This window comes from Ovis aries, chromosome 5 (assembly GCF_016772045.2).
Source record: "Ovis aries strain OAR_USU_Benz2616 breed Rambouillet chromosome 5, ARS-UI_Ramb_v3.0, whole genome shotgun sequence".
Classification (NCBI taxonomy): Eukaryota; Metazoa; Chordata; class Mammalia; order Artiodactyla; family Bovidae; genus Ovis; species Ovis aries.
In genome coordinates this window covers 69,200,249-69,214,888 of record NC_056058.1, presented here as the reverse complement: position 1 = coordinate 69,214,888, position 14,640 = coordinate 69,200,249, and the positions used below count along the sequence as shown (strand labels likewise).

At 40.1% G+C, this 14,640-nt stretch overlaps 1 protein-coding gene across 2 annotated transcripts in view; it reads right to left on the bottom strand.

Annotated features, from left to right (window-relative positions):
- Nucleotides 1-14,640, bottom strand: part of TTC1 (tetratricopeptide repeat domain 1) — a 48,436-nt gene that overhangs the window by 13,215 nt on the left and 20,581 nt on the right. For both annotated transcript variants that reach the window (XM_004009032.5, XM_004009031.5), the window contains exons 3-5: nt 5,674-5,734; nt 4,507-4,619; nt 1,517-1,553 (exon numbers count right to left, since the gene is read on the bottom strand). In XM_004009032.5, coding sequence (XP_004009081.1) covers nt 1,517-1,553; nt 4,507-4,619; nt 5,674-5,734 — 211 coding nt within the window. The remainder of the gene's footprint in view (nt 1-1,516; nt 1,554-4,506; nt 4,620-5,673; nt 5,735-14,640) is intronic.

Genomic DNA, 14,640 nt, shown 5'->3' with positions numbered 1-14,640 from the left:
ATATGTAGTCATAACAATTAAGTATAAGCACATGTATTTTGGTTTAACCAAAACCAAAAATGAATCTGGAAAACAAACACTTCCCCCCACTTCCTCTCACTCTCTTGGCTCCTAGACTGAGGGCGACAGCTAGAGATGTACTGTTTTCTAGTGTATTCCCCGCTAATCAGCTTACAAGCTATTTTCTCACCATTTGGTTACCAAGGAAAGAACTCTGAAAACTGCAGCTTGTTCCTAACTTAAACTCGTCAAAGCCACACATCTCACAGAGATTAAGGTTAAATATCTTCTTTCAAACAAAACAGTACATTTAGAATTAGTTCCAGTCCAAGACAGTAATAGATCAGAATAAGTTTGCTAGATCCTAATATGTTAAGTTTCATTCAGAGACTCTAATGAATTGCCAAGTATAAAGAAGAGAAGGTGACTAATTAATGTTATTTAAAAATCTCAAGAAATAAAACAGATGAGGGAATTCATGCTTGGTCTGAGAGTAGAATTCGATAATATATAATGTTCTTTTTTTAAAAATAAAGTTCTTTTAAACTCTGATTCTCTCAGAGAAAATATTATCCAAAGGAGAAAATATTATCCAAAATGGAGAAGAAAATACAAATTTAAAAAACAATATTAGCTTGAAAAAACTCATTCGAGTAGCAAGATGCAAGGAACAAGATTATGTGTGTTCCCCACACCAAGCAGGTTATAAAGACAAGACAACCATCTGGCCTGTCAGGAAATTTTTTGGAAAAAAAACAAAAACAATAATGACCCTATGTCTGGAGCTGTCTCTATGAGGTGGTGTAATGAAAAGATCATTATGGAACTCAGACATCAGATGACAAAGACTGGATTCACTGTGTTGAACTTGATAAAAAATGATGGCAAGGAGATCTGGATTAAGTACAACATCTGAACGGAGTACCATTTCCCTAATAGAAACCACCACTGCTATCCAAGCACATGGATTCAGAAGCCCCAACAGCAGCTAAGATCTTCAATTTCAAAAGCAAGCACACAAGAAGTATATACTGTTTCTGTGGCCAAGGTAGGTTTGAATTTTCTCCACGTATTTACCAATGCAGGATAAACTGACTGTACTGTCCATTCAAAAAATGCTTTCACTAAGATGACTACTGTGCAGGACACCTCTGAGAAAGACCCGAAGCTTCTCATTTAGCAGCCCCAGAAGGGTGCATGTGTACAAGTACACATCTGACTGACAGCCTCTGCATTTGTTGTCTAGCTGAAGTAACAGGCTTCCCAGGTGACTCAGTGGTAAAGAATCCACCTGCCAAAGCAGGAGACAAAGGTTTAATCCCTGGGTCAGGAAGAGCCCCTGGAGAATGAAATGGCAACCCACTTCAGTATTCTTTGCCTGGGAACCCTATGGTCAAAGGAGCCTGGTGGGCTACAGTCCACGGGGTCACAAAAGAGTCGGTCACAGCTCAGCAACTAAACAACAGCTGAGGTAATGCTCTTGTATGTCACCATGTACAAGACCAAAAAGCTGTACCTTTGCTGCAGTCACTGATGGCCATCTCTTTCTTGTCCTAAAAGGAAATAGATCATTAATATGTGTCACCCTAATTCTGTCTCAACAGCTCAAAGGCTCAATGACATAAACTGATCATTAATAATTGCTTACACAGATAGATGCATGCTTTTCAAGGAAATCACACCAAAACATGCATACCACTTCCAAGCTAAAATTCAAACTATGCTGACAGCTGACTTGAAAGACTCCTGGCAACAAATTATTCAAGGAGCTTCCTCCTGAAGTATCTTTATTTAAAGATTGCTGCAATTGGCCTGCGACATTTTACATTAGAATGTTGATAGTGAGAAAACTCTGTGATCAATAAACAGGACAAATGACTGACACATGAATAATTGAATGAGTAACCTTCCTCGTTGGTGAACTGTTACATATCACACCCAAAGTGGTATTTTCCAGGAAGTACAGAGGTGGTCCACATACAGACAGGGCATGGCTTCTTATGTAGTCTCAGTTATGAACCTTAATTGATTCACTAACCAAACAAAAATACAAAAGAACCAGCCAAAAATCTAATTTAATTTGCTGAATTGAGAAGCACAGCATAGTGAAAAGAACATAGGATTTCAAAAGAACTAGATTCTAGCTTGAGAACCAGATTCTCAAAAGAACTAGATTCTAGCTCTGATATTCATCTGCTATTAATACTTCCATAATGGCTACTATGGCAAATGCCAAATACTTTGTAGAATATTTTAGAACACTGTCTACCAAATTGAGTTTCAGGATTCAATCAAAAACAGTTCCAGGATGGGGAGTGACTACTTAATGGGTTTTTCTTAGGGTCATAAAAAATTTCTGGAACCGGACATGATGATCATTGCCTAATACTATGAATGTATCTAAAAATAGTTAAAATGGTCAATTTTATAGTATGTGTACTTTACCCACAATAAGCAAAAACAGGTTCCAGAGTCGTCTGGGAAACACTAACTACATTATCTCTTCCAATGTCCAAAACAGCAATTCACATACTAAAAACTCTAACAAGAAGTCCTGTAGTACAGAAAACTGGAAGTCAGTATTTCCCTAACTTTTAAGTCTGAGACACACAATGCCATTTTTAAAGTTTCTGATATAGGAGTAAATCTATATAACTCGTGTGTACAGCTGATGTGGTGGTATTCTTTGTGCCCTCAAGTAACTATTCTTAGAACCTATTTTTTGTGGGACTTTGTTTACTGTTGTGTAGTCAGGCCTAGAGCTAAAACCTGCCCTAACTCCAGGTTTGCCTTTTCCCTCTCCAGACGTGAAACATGAAGCTTAGCCAGGCATACCCCATCAGGGATGCTGAGCCTGCAAACTTGTCTTTCAGAAATTCTTCTTAAAATATTTAACCTATCACTTCCTTAAACTCAGAATAGGCTCCTTAAATCACTTCAGTGCATTCCTAAAAGTCTCCAAGTCTGTAATTTTAGAATCTTCTTAAAAATATTCAGAATGAAAGTTGAAAAAATAAAACAAAAAGAGCCCACCAGCAAACTTATCCCTTGTAGAGGTCAGAGTTACATAGCAAGTTTCTTCTGAGTTCCCCTCGGCTATGACAGAGACTAGCAAGGCCATCCATTTCCCTAACTCAGGAACGAGTTGCTCATCCTAGCCTAATGCCAGCAGCAATGGCACTAGTTTTGGCAATTATGAGAACAAAGAATCCCAAATTCCAGGAGCCAAATGGGTATGGTGCATTTTCTCTGACACCGAAGGTGTCCTCGATCTCAATTCACAATGACAATTTCCAGTCTGTGAATGTGGCTTGATGTCTCCCAGAGGCAAAAGTGAAATCAGAATTTTCCAGCTAAGTGGAAAGACTGTTAGTTGTGAATTCTGATCGATGGTAGAATGTATTAATGAATGTTGTTTTAAATAAATCTAAAAATTGTTTTATTTCCCCTAATACAAAATGTCTGTTTGTATACTCTGTATGCTCTAGAATTATTCCCTCTCTTATGTCACATGAATCACTCTAAAAATATTAAAACTTCACCCTGGACACTGAATCCAGTAACAAAACACACAAGCCTGGATTAAAATAAAACTTTTTGAATGTCCAAACATTCAAGCGCAGCCCCCACTCTCCCCTTTAAAAACCCTCATCAGTCAACATCAAAAAGAAAATGACATAGATACCTGATCAAAAAAAACAGAAAACCACTTCACCCAATCGTACGCCTGCTTTGTGGTTGCTTAAAGGTAAAAAAAATTCTACCCTTGTGCTTTGAATATAAGTAGTCTTTAACAAGTGGTACTGTTTGTTTTTTCAAGCGCTCACCATTTCAATCCAGCAAGATTTACTATGCTGTCTAAACAGGAATATCAACAAATCACCAATCTAACTTTTAATACCGACATGATACCAAACAAATATCACAACACTCTCCTCTACTCTCCATTCACCCTGCAACACCAGGTTCTCAATCCTTTGGAAATACAAAAATGCTTCTGAATTTTCCCTGACACCCATTTTGCATTAAGGGTACTTTTCACCTCAGCTCTTGGACACTTCTCCCTATGTCCATACTTTCAACAGAAAATCAGAATCTCAGGGATAAGCACCTTGAAGTCCAGTTTCAAGCATGGCTTCCTGTCCCTTTGAGTCTTATCTAAAGTTCCAGAGGCCTGGAGTAAGCAGCTGGAGCTATGCTAGGACATGTACTACTTGGCTGTTTGATTCATTAACCTACCCTGGTTTGGTAGAAACTGTGCCAGGCTTCCTTCTGTGAAAGTATTCACTCAGCCACTTTTTAATAAGGAATATGAACAGTAATCTGACTTAAGTTTTTCAAAATTATGCTTCTATCCTTCCCACGCCCTTTAAATCAGCAAAATATAGGTGTAGGAAAAGAGAGGCAGCAACTTTAAAGCCCCTATGCTTGTTTCCGGGGAGAAGCTATCCTACAAAAAAAGTGCAAATTCATGTGCTTCTGAAAAAGACAGGGTCCAAGACATACCTGTTTCATCCTTGCTGCAGCTCTGTTGGAAAACAGAACAGACCGGTCTTTCTGGAAACAGGAGGGACACGTCTGCAGGGCACGAGTATAAGAACTTTCGGCTTCTATGTAATCTGAGGATAAGGGAAAATATAAGAAGTTGTTATGATTTTATTCCTGATATTACTGTATTCCAAATGACCTCAGGATGTATAGCTTTCCATTCTATACATTCACCTTTCACTTGGCTTATCAATTTAGTAAAGAGTTTTGAAACGGGATTAGGAAACTGGACAGATGAGAGACTAAAATCTGGAATTAACAGCCCAGAATGAAGAAAAAAACTCTCTCTATTTTTCATTAAAGATATTCTGCTTTCATGGAGTCAACCAGGCTAAAAATGCTTCCATGAAGTGTCTGGAGAGACATTTTATAGAGCTAAAAGAAACTATGTTAGAAACCACTAGTTGACTAAACACCTTAGAGAGAAAATGGTGATAAACTCATACATTCATTGCCACATACAGAATTAGTTAGGATACTAAAAGATAATTGCCTACTCACTCCTTTCTCAGGTTTGAAATATTTAATATTAAAATATAAAGAGATAAAACTTTCAAAGAATCTTTAGTTCTCTTAAAAAAAGAAGTGACAATTGATAGATCAGGATACACGAAAAAAAAATTTTTTTTAACCTAAAAGTAACAAAGGGAAGATGTTACTGCTCCTAGATATCCAAAGCAAAATGAGACGTGACAAATTTGATAATAAGATCAGATAGTTCCCCCAAATCATAAAAATGAACCTCAATTATCCCTAAGCAAATACAAGAAATGCATTAGGACCATCTCTCTAGTTAAGGCATCTATAGAAAAAGGAACTTGAAAGAGCAACTGAAGTGTAAGCAAAACCCTTCTCGAGGCAGCACAGGCCGCACGGGGCCAGTATTCACAGCACTGTCACTAAGTGAGGAACTGAGACCCTCTTTTTACAGCAATGCGGCAAACAGCCTTTTAACATTCTGGATTAGTTTCCCAAAACAAAAACTCAGAGAGCTTTGTTCTTCAGTACTGTTAGCAGTTCAGATCTGCTAGCTGTTTCCAAACATTCTTCAGTGTTTCTTCACAGACTCTACAAAAGAATGAGGAGTCAAGACAGCCAGCATCAGCGCTGAAAAACACATCTTACCTCCCTTCTTAAACTGCTCATTTCCCTCCTCCTTTAGTCTAGAGCTCTCTTCTCTCCTTCTCTGAAAAAGATCAGAGAATGACATAAATACAGTATTATGATAAGTGAACAGAAAGGCCAGCTTTCATTACACTAGGCTATTCAACAGCCAGCAGCTTGACTTTTGAGAACTGGGTCAGTTTTATCTAAATCTCAAACACACAGAAAAAAAACACACGACCATCTGGCTAAACATCAAGTGAATTCTTGACACTAAAAAGACAAAACCCAGGTTTTCTTTGTTTCTGGCTTTTGCATGGAACAGTAATTTCCACTTACTAAAAATGAAACTAATAGACCCACTGGTATGCTTACCTTTATAAATTAAAATTCTAGATCTGCTACTTATTAATTGCAGATGACCTTGGACAAGTTTCAGATCTTTCTGGGTGTTAATTTCTTCATATAAAAATTAAAGCTAATAGATTTATGGGTTAACGTGATATGTATGCAAAGCTTCCAATACACTGGTGAATAAGGGTTCAAAAATTAGCTATTATTTTTCTGTAAAATAAACAATGTCATACTTATTTAGCTACAACTGCACTCTGTGTCATAAGCAGGCATACAGAGGCTGGCAGAGTGTACTATGGGGGATGAGTCTTGTTTGCAGGGTCAGGTGGTATGCTGTTAGCAGGCTAACACAGGGAAATTTGAGAAACCCAGAAGTCTCTTTTCCTAGCCTCTTCTATCAACAGAAATTCATGCAGATGGTAGGGCACTCATGGGACTCAAAGGTAGAGTGAATGTTAGTCTGTGGGGCAAAAAAGACACGTGCCGAGCCCCTATGTGCTCTCAGCCCTGAACACCTTGGCAAGTTGGCCGGCATAAGCAGAGCTAGCATGCCACCTTTGACAGCATTTAAACAAAAGAGAATCTCCAAAAATCTCTTCCTTCATTCTTGAAGTTTCTGACTCAATAAAAACTCCAATGGGAGAACACAAAATTAGCAGACTTTTTCATCGACAGTACAAGCAACATCCTGAACCAAATTTAAAAAATATAATGCTTCTGGAGAAGATCTGTAAATGAGCTGCTGAGATCTGGGTGCTTTGCAAATACCTTATTACGATACTCTGAAAGAAACAGAACACTTGATGAATCTCAATAAAGAAACTAAGAAATAGGTATAAACAGAATCTAATTTTTACGACATCTATTATAGGCCAGATGTTCAGCAGACAATAATAATTCATTTTAGGATATAACATATCTGAAGAAGGCCTATTCCAAGGGAATACAGGAAAATATAAGATGGGTAGTGGTGATGACAATCAAAATACAAAAATGTGGCCACATTTACCTACTACCACCCAGAGGAAGGTGCCTGAACTGTAATATCCTCTGTTGAACTGGTGAGGATTTTTTGTTGTTTAGTCACTAAGTCACGTCTGACTCTTTTGTGAACCCATGGACAGCAGCCTGCCAGGCTCCTCTGTTCATGGTATTGCCCAGGCAAGGATACTGGGGTGGGTTGCCACTTTCTCCTCCTGGAAATCTTCCCGACCCAGGGATCAAACTCACGTCTCCCTGTACTGGCAGGCAGATTATTATTTTTTTTTTTTACCACTGAGTCATTTGGGAAGCCCGGTTAGGATTTCTGGAGGCAAGCAAAAGGACTGTCTATCTCGGGCAAAAAAGAAAAAAAAATTTTTTTAAGGGCTTAAGTTTACTGGAAAGCTACCATGGGGCTCACACAATCATGGGGAGGCCTAAAATATGGACTTATAAGACAGACAGGACTCAAGGCAATTCTGAAGTCAAAAAGCTAAAAAATATTGATGTGTCTTCTAGGAGAAGAGTCTCGCCAAGATAGGGCTGTAATAACAGCCAACAGACCCTAACCATTCCCCCTTTTTTGTCCTAATTTAGATTTAAAGTTTTGGTATGAGCCAAGCATAGTCACATGCCTTGGCTGTCAAGTGAACAGAGTGAACAGGGGGACTGACCAGCACTCAACAAGGGGAGTTTCCTCCATATAAGAAAGGGAATTCTATGCTGGAAGCAAAGAAAACCCCATAATGAATCCAGTTAAAAGTTATTTCAATCCCAAATAGACAAAGTGACCTGGAGAAACAAAGTTGGAGGCATCACGCTCCCTGATTTCAACCTACACTTACAAAACTATAGTAATAAAAATGGTATGGTATTGGCATAAAAACAGACACATTGATCAGGGAAACAGAATAGAGAGCCCAGGAATAAACCCACACACATACGGTCAATTAATTTATGATAAAGGAGCCACTAATATATAATGGGAAAAGGACAGTCTCTTCAGTAAGTGGTGCTGGGAAAACTGAACAGCCACATGCAAAAGAATGAAAACAAACCACTGTGTTATACCACACACAAAAGTTAACTCAAAATGGATTAGAGACTTGAATGTAAGGCCTGAAACCATAATACTCCTAGAAGAAAACAGAGGTGGTAAGCTGCTTGAAGTAAGTCTTGGTGATGATTTTCTGAATCTGACACCAAAAGCAAAAATAACCAAGTGGGACCACATCAGACTGAAGAGCTTCTGCACAGTAAAGGAAACCATCAACAAAATGAATGGAAGAAAATAGTTATAAATCATATACTTGATAAGGGGGTAATATCTAAAATACATAAAGAACTCACATAACTTAAAAGCAAAAACTCCCCAACCTTATTAAAAAGTGGGTCAAGATCTGAATGGACATTTTTCCAAAGACGACATACATGGTGAACAGGAAAAGATGTTCAACATCATTAATCAGCAGGGAAATGCAAATCAGAACTACAGTGAGATATCATTCCACACCTGTTAGAATAACTATTATCAGAAGACAAGAAATAACCGGTGTTGGCAAGAATGCGGAGAGAAGAAAACCCTTGCGCACTGCTGGTAGGACTGTGAAGCCACTATGGAAAACAGTATGGACATTTCTTAAAAACTTAAAAACAGAACTACCATATGATTCAGCAAGTCCACTTTTGGATGTTTATCTGAAGAAAATGAAAGCGCTAACTCAAAAAGATAGTGCATCCCCATGTTCAACTGCAACATTATATACAATAGCCAAGATATGGGAACAACTGAAACGGCCATCAGTGAACAAATGGATAGGGAATTCCCTGGCTTTCCAGTGGTTAAGAATCCGCCAGCCAATCCAGGGAACACAGGTTCAATCCCTGGTCCAGGAAGATCCCATACACCACAGAGCAACTAAGCCCACGTGCTGCAACTACAGTGGGCGGGCCTACGTGCCTAGATCCTGTGCTCTGCATCAAGGGACGCCACTGCAACGAGAAGCCCGCCCACCACAACAAAGAGCAGCCCCTGCTCACCACAATGAGAGAAAGCCTGCACACGGCAAAGACCCAACCCAGCCAAAAACAGAAGAGTCATATCTCAAAAAAAGAAAAAGGACGAATGGATAAAGAAACTGTGGTTATACACACACAAAGGAATATTATTTAGCCATAAAAAGAATGACATCTTGGAAAAAAAAGACAAAAAAAAAAAAAAAAAAAAGGAATGACGTCTTGCTATCTGCCACAACATGGATAGACCTCCAGGGCATTATGCTAAGTGAAATAAATCAGAGAAAGACAAGCACCATACAGTCCCTCTTATAAGCAGAATCTAAACAAATTATGAAACAAAAAACACCAAGCTCAAAGGTTGGGGCAGGAGGGTATGTGGAGAAATGTGTGAAAAAATAAAACAAGACAAAAATTCTAAAATAATTTCAATTAGGGTAAAATGAAAACCCTATAAATAGTAGTGACTTTATTTAATCAATCTTAAATTCACACAAACACAAACAACCATATATCACTGGCTAATAAAGTTCTAACAGTAAAATGAAAAATTGGTTTCACATTAAAAAAATATTAATGCAGGATAGCATGTTAATGAGTTAAGAGAAAATTACAGGATCACATGAATAAATCCATCACAGGTCTGTAATATATATATATTTTAAAACAGTACTATCAAAAATAAAAATTCTTCAGGGAAGGGTGGCTCATCAAGTTATTAAGAATTCAATGCCCATCCATTAACAATTTCACTCTCTATAATTTTAAGCTACTTTCTGATCTATAATCTGTTCTCCAATGCCAACTTACCAGGAATGTTCTATGAACACAGATAGGTCATTCAGACTGCCAGATCAGGCTCTTGTGAAGTGTGTTTTAAGAGTCTAATCATTATTTGGTAAATTTAGAACATTAATATTCCAATGAGAAAAGCCAAGATCCAAAGTATACCCAGAAGGAATTATTGACAGGGGCCAGCCTGAGCAGGCAGCCTGAGAGAAGTTCACAGTGTTGTTACAACTAGGCCTAAAAGTTGAACTGGCCAAGAGGCTCTGGAACATACTACAGAGGCCAATTATTCTAAGGAAGGCATTTTATTTTTTTGGTCTGATAAATCACAACTCAGTGACCCATTAAGTAATAAACACTGGAAAAGAGCTGTTGCTTTCACAGATTGTGTTAAATTGAGGATTAATGCAATTATCAATATCATGCTGAATATCCCCTTGGCAACAGCTAAAAATAGCACTTTGAAAAGAAAGCTGCACTGTCTCCCGGCTGTGCCAGGAGACTAACTTGATCCTAGTACAAAGACTAGGATTTATTCTGCCGCCGGAACACATTCTTTAACCAAAGGATGGCATGCACGCTGTGTAATGAATGCTATGGAATCCAAGGACAGACTCCATAGCGCATAAGTCTTACTCAGCCTGCTAAGCACAAAGAGCATCATATGTAAGGGAACTGGTAGGGCTGGTATCCTGCAGCATTACTGGGTGCAAATCTTCTAGGTTCTGGTCTAACGTGGTTAGGGGCCCTCTCACATGCCTCCAGATTCTGGGGAGGTCTCATAGGGTAACATCTGTTCTAGAATTTTATTTCCTTAAGAATAGGAACCAAAGGAATTTTACAGGACTCTAAACTCAGTAGACCTCCCCATTACTGAAAACTCAGGGGGAAACAGGTTATTTTGCATTGTGAATCATCACAGGAGCTGCCACGGAAAACCTCAAAAACACAATGCCCTTGATGAAGGGAGTTTATTTCAACTGTTATCACTACAACTGCCAACTTTTCAGCCTGTTACTCAGTTCACTATAAATTCGACCAGTATAGTTTATAGTTTATATCTATACCAGTATAGATTTCACTGCTTACATCTGCTGTCATATACATTAGAGCTCTACTCATCTGCTTCCCAAGACAATTCTGAGAGATGGGCATGGAGGTATCTACCTATTTTACAGGTTAAAAAAAAAAATTCAAGATTCAGAAATCTTTTATTTTTTGCAACAAACTTCTATTCCAACCTACTCAGTCTATCTCCCATTACTACACAAGTCCTCTCTTCTACATAGTTGGATCTCTTATTCTTCATTCCATTCTTTTCTTATGCATCCACTGTGGAAATGCCACTGTTTTTCTTCCAGATTTTCCTTTCAACTGCCCAAACCAAATTTTGCTGTTTTCCAAGTCTAACACAAACCAGACCTCTTCCCCAGGACTACCTTCACTTCCTTCCCCACATGATCTTCCTCTGAATATAAACTGTACAAAACACCTCTAACTGGGCAATTCAATTCTACCTCAGGTTATTTTTAAAAAATTATAAGAGAATTTTTTTAAAAACACTGCAGAAAGTCTAGATGGTTACAAAATGCTTAGATGGTTTCATGAGTTGAAGAACATTGCACATCCCTTAGGCCTGGGCAAAATAGGCCAGTCAAGCTCCTCCTCTGACTGCACTCTTCCTCCTGTGGGGCCTCTTTAGGCCATACTCCAGACTTTTTATCCAAGACTTCTTAGCCCACTCTCAGGATCTACATGAATCTTTGCCTGGATCTATCCCCCTAAGGGTAAGCTTTGCTGCAGGCATACATTATAGTCCAAGTGCAATAGTTTGTACTCTGCCTTCCCTGTACCTGGAATCAGTCATTTTTTCAAAATCAAGATCTAGGTGTTGTTATGAGGGAGTCATTGCTTTTAGGTCCTCTCAGTGAAGAGACTCATGAAAATACATCTTAAATAAAACAGAAATCCCAGGAGTAAATAAAGAAATAAAACAGAAATCCCAGTAACAGCAAAATACTTAACTCATTTTGCTCTATCCAACAATAAACAAAAGTTTCAAATACTATGTGACTATCACTACTTATAATCTACTACATAAAGTTCAAGATCTCATTTTTTTTTCCAACTTTAGAACATATTCTACTAAGGATATACAGCCAAATTTATTAGAATTACCTTCTCTATGTAATTAACTTGAAATAGTTATGCTAACATGTAACCAATTTGATATAGCTACAGCAATTTGTTTCTGTTTATAATCCATTTTAAGGGTTAACTTTCCTTATCCTTTCTGATTTAGTTTTAACATGTGAAAGTGTAAAATACTTACACAGTTCAAAACAATACCAAGTGAGACTTCTGATGTGGCCAAATGAGGTTTCCAAACCCTCTAAGAGCAACTACAAAACTGGACAAAAAGATCAAACACAACCATTTCAGTGTCCTGGAAATGGATTACAGGCTTATGACAATGTGAATAATGCTTATTTATGAAAAACTATTGAACTTCAGGAAATCAACATGAAAATCCCTGGCATACTTCCTAGGGACTGCTCCCTTTCTTCCTCCCATCATTCAGTGTGGTAATTTTCACACCACAAGGTAGGCTATGAATAACCAGCAGTTTTACTGCTGGAGGACTGACTTGATTTAAAGAAGGTTAAATAATCCATGCCTCGTGGTGCTGTAATCTGAGAGCCAAGCAAATGGGGAAAGCCAGGGGTTCTACTGATCTGTGGTTGCAGTCCTGGTTGGGCAAAGACAAACATAAAAGAGCCATGGGACAGACAAATGTATTGGGAAGATAAAAAGAGAGAGAGTCATAGAGGCACTTGACAAGCGTTTCACATATCCTGGCTGACTGGAGTTGGTGTGCACGCTTGAGAAGGATGAAACTATTCACGCATCCTTGTTGTATCAGAAGCCTGTGCACACGTACTAAGGAAACACAAGAGGCGTAGACCTGAAAACTATCTCAACTTGGAATATACTTCTAAATTCACATATAGATCCACTGATAGTAAGTGGAAGCCATACTGGTTTGATATGTTTGAGTATAATCTCTAACCAGTACTGGATGGCCGCTACACTGTGTGGAAACAGACACCACCTCAAGAAAGCCAGAATTAAAATTAAAACAACAACAACAAAGAAAACAAGAACAAAAACAAAAACCAAGTAAACAGAGCCATCAGTGGCCATACATCCCAGAGGAAATGAATCACACAGCTAAGTCCAGATAAATTACTACACATATAAGCAGACAGGCAAAATAGCAACAAAAATAACTGGGGCACAGGGGAGGGTCAGACTTTACAGTTGCATCAATATTACTTAAAATACCCAGATTCATCAACAACAACAAAAAATGTAAGACAGGCAAAGAGAAAGTTTGACCACAATCAGGAAAAAGCAGCAGTTGACAGAAATATCTGATTATACAGGGATACTAGATCTAACCCACAAAAAGCAGCTATAGAAGGGAGGAATCAAGACGGCAGAGTAGGAGAACATGGCGTTCATCTCTCCCCACAAATGGAACAATTCTCACAGAGTACCTGCAGAAAGCCAGCAGAGGACCTTGGACACCTGAAAGGACAAACAAAATCCCCACAGGAGGGGCAGGACAGAAGAAAGAAAGAAGAGAGCAAGCAGGACAGGACCTGTACTCCTGGGGAGGGGCGAGGAGCTGAAGGAAAAGAAAAAGTCCTGCACCTGGGGAAGCCCCTTCACCAGCAGGGAGATCAGCAGGGTCAGAAAAGGAGCTCTGGGGGCTTGGAGCAGAGTGCAGCAACTGGTCAGTGGCAGGCAGGACAGAGTGAGACCTACCTGGATGGTGCGTGCCACAGCTCCGCGCACCCCAGCCTAAAGTGTGGGTCTGCTAGTGTGGATGGGGGCTGGGGGCTGGAACGTGGGGTTTGGAGAATAGACCCGGGTAGAGGACTGCTGTTGGCTATGAAGAAAGCCTGTAGGGATGGGAGTGAGGAAGTCCACAACCAGGCACTGGGAACGCTTGTGGAAGAAGCCTGGGCCTCCATAGAAATGAAGCTCCGTGGTTGAGCGGTGCATGATGGGCACGGCCGCCACTGTAGCCTCTCCCCCTCACACTGGCCCCTGTCACCACGGGCACTAGGAGGGGTGGCTTGCCCATCACATGTGGGCAGACTCACAAACCCGGGTTTTCATGTGTTGGCCCCATTCTGCCTGGGCAGGCTCATGTGCCCTGGGGCAGCCTCAGGAGAAGAAACCAGCTAGGGAGCCCACATGCAGAAAAGGGCTGACCCCCCAGCTGAGTCCCAGGAGCCATGCGACTGAGAGAGAAGAGATGATATCTCTGCTCATGGCTGTGCAAACTGTGGATTTACATCCATGCTGCTGATTCTGTAAATTCAGCACCTACAGAACAGCCCAATAAACAATGAGTGCTCTCAAAGCTGAGATGGGTCCAGCTTTAGAGCTGTGGGCTTTGTGGGGGCTGGGCCGGGCCGGAGGCTGAGCTGCTTCCATAGCTACCACAGCAGGTCCGGGGGCATGGCTACTGCAGTGCTGAGACCCACCTTCAGTGAACCTGTGCTGGTGGCCTGGTGAAAATAATGCCTGAGAGACACCAGGGCCAACCACAGGCCTACCCAGGGTTACGACAGGGCTGAGAGCAGTGCCGACAACGGTGTAACCCGTGAGCCCGCACATTGGTGAAAGGTGACACGACAGGGCACACGCACAGGTGAGCAGCTCCAAGGAGGCCCTCAGGGAGCGCTCCCGTGGGAGTGCTCCAGTCCCACCTATCCTGCACCACAGCTCAGAATCGCACCTCAGAAACACCTCTGGGGGCTCCTACTCCAATAG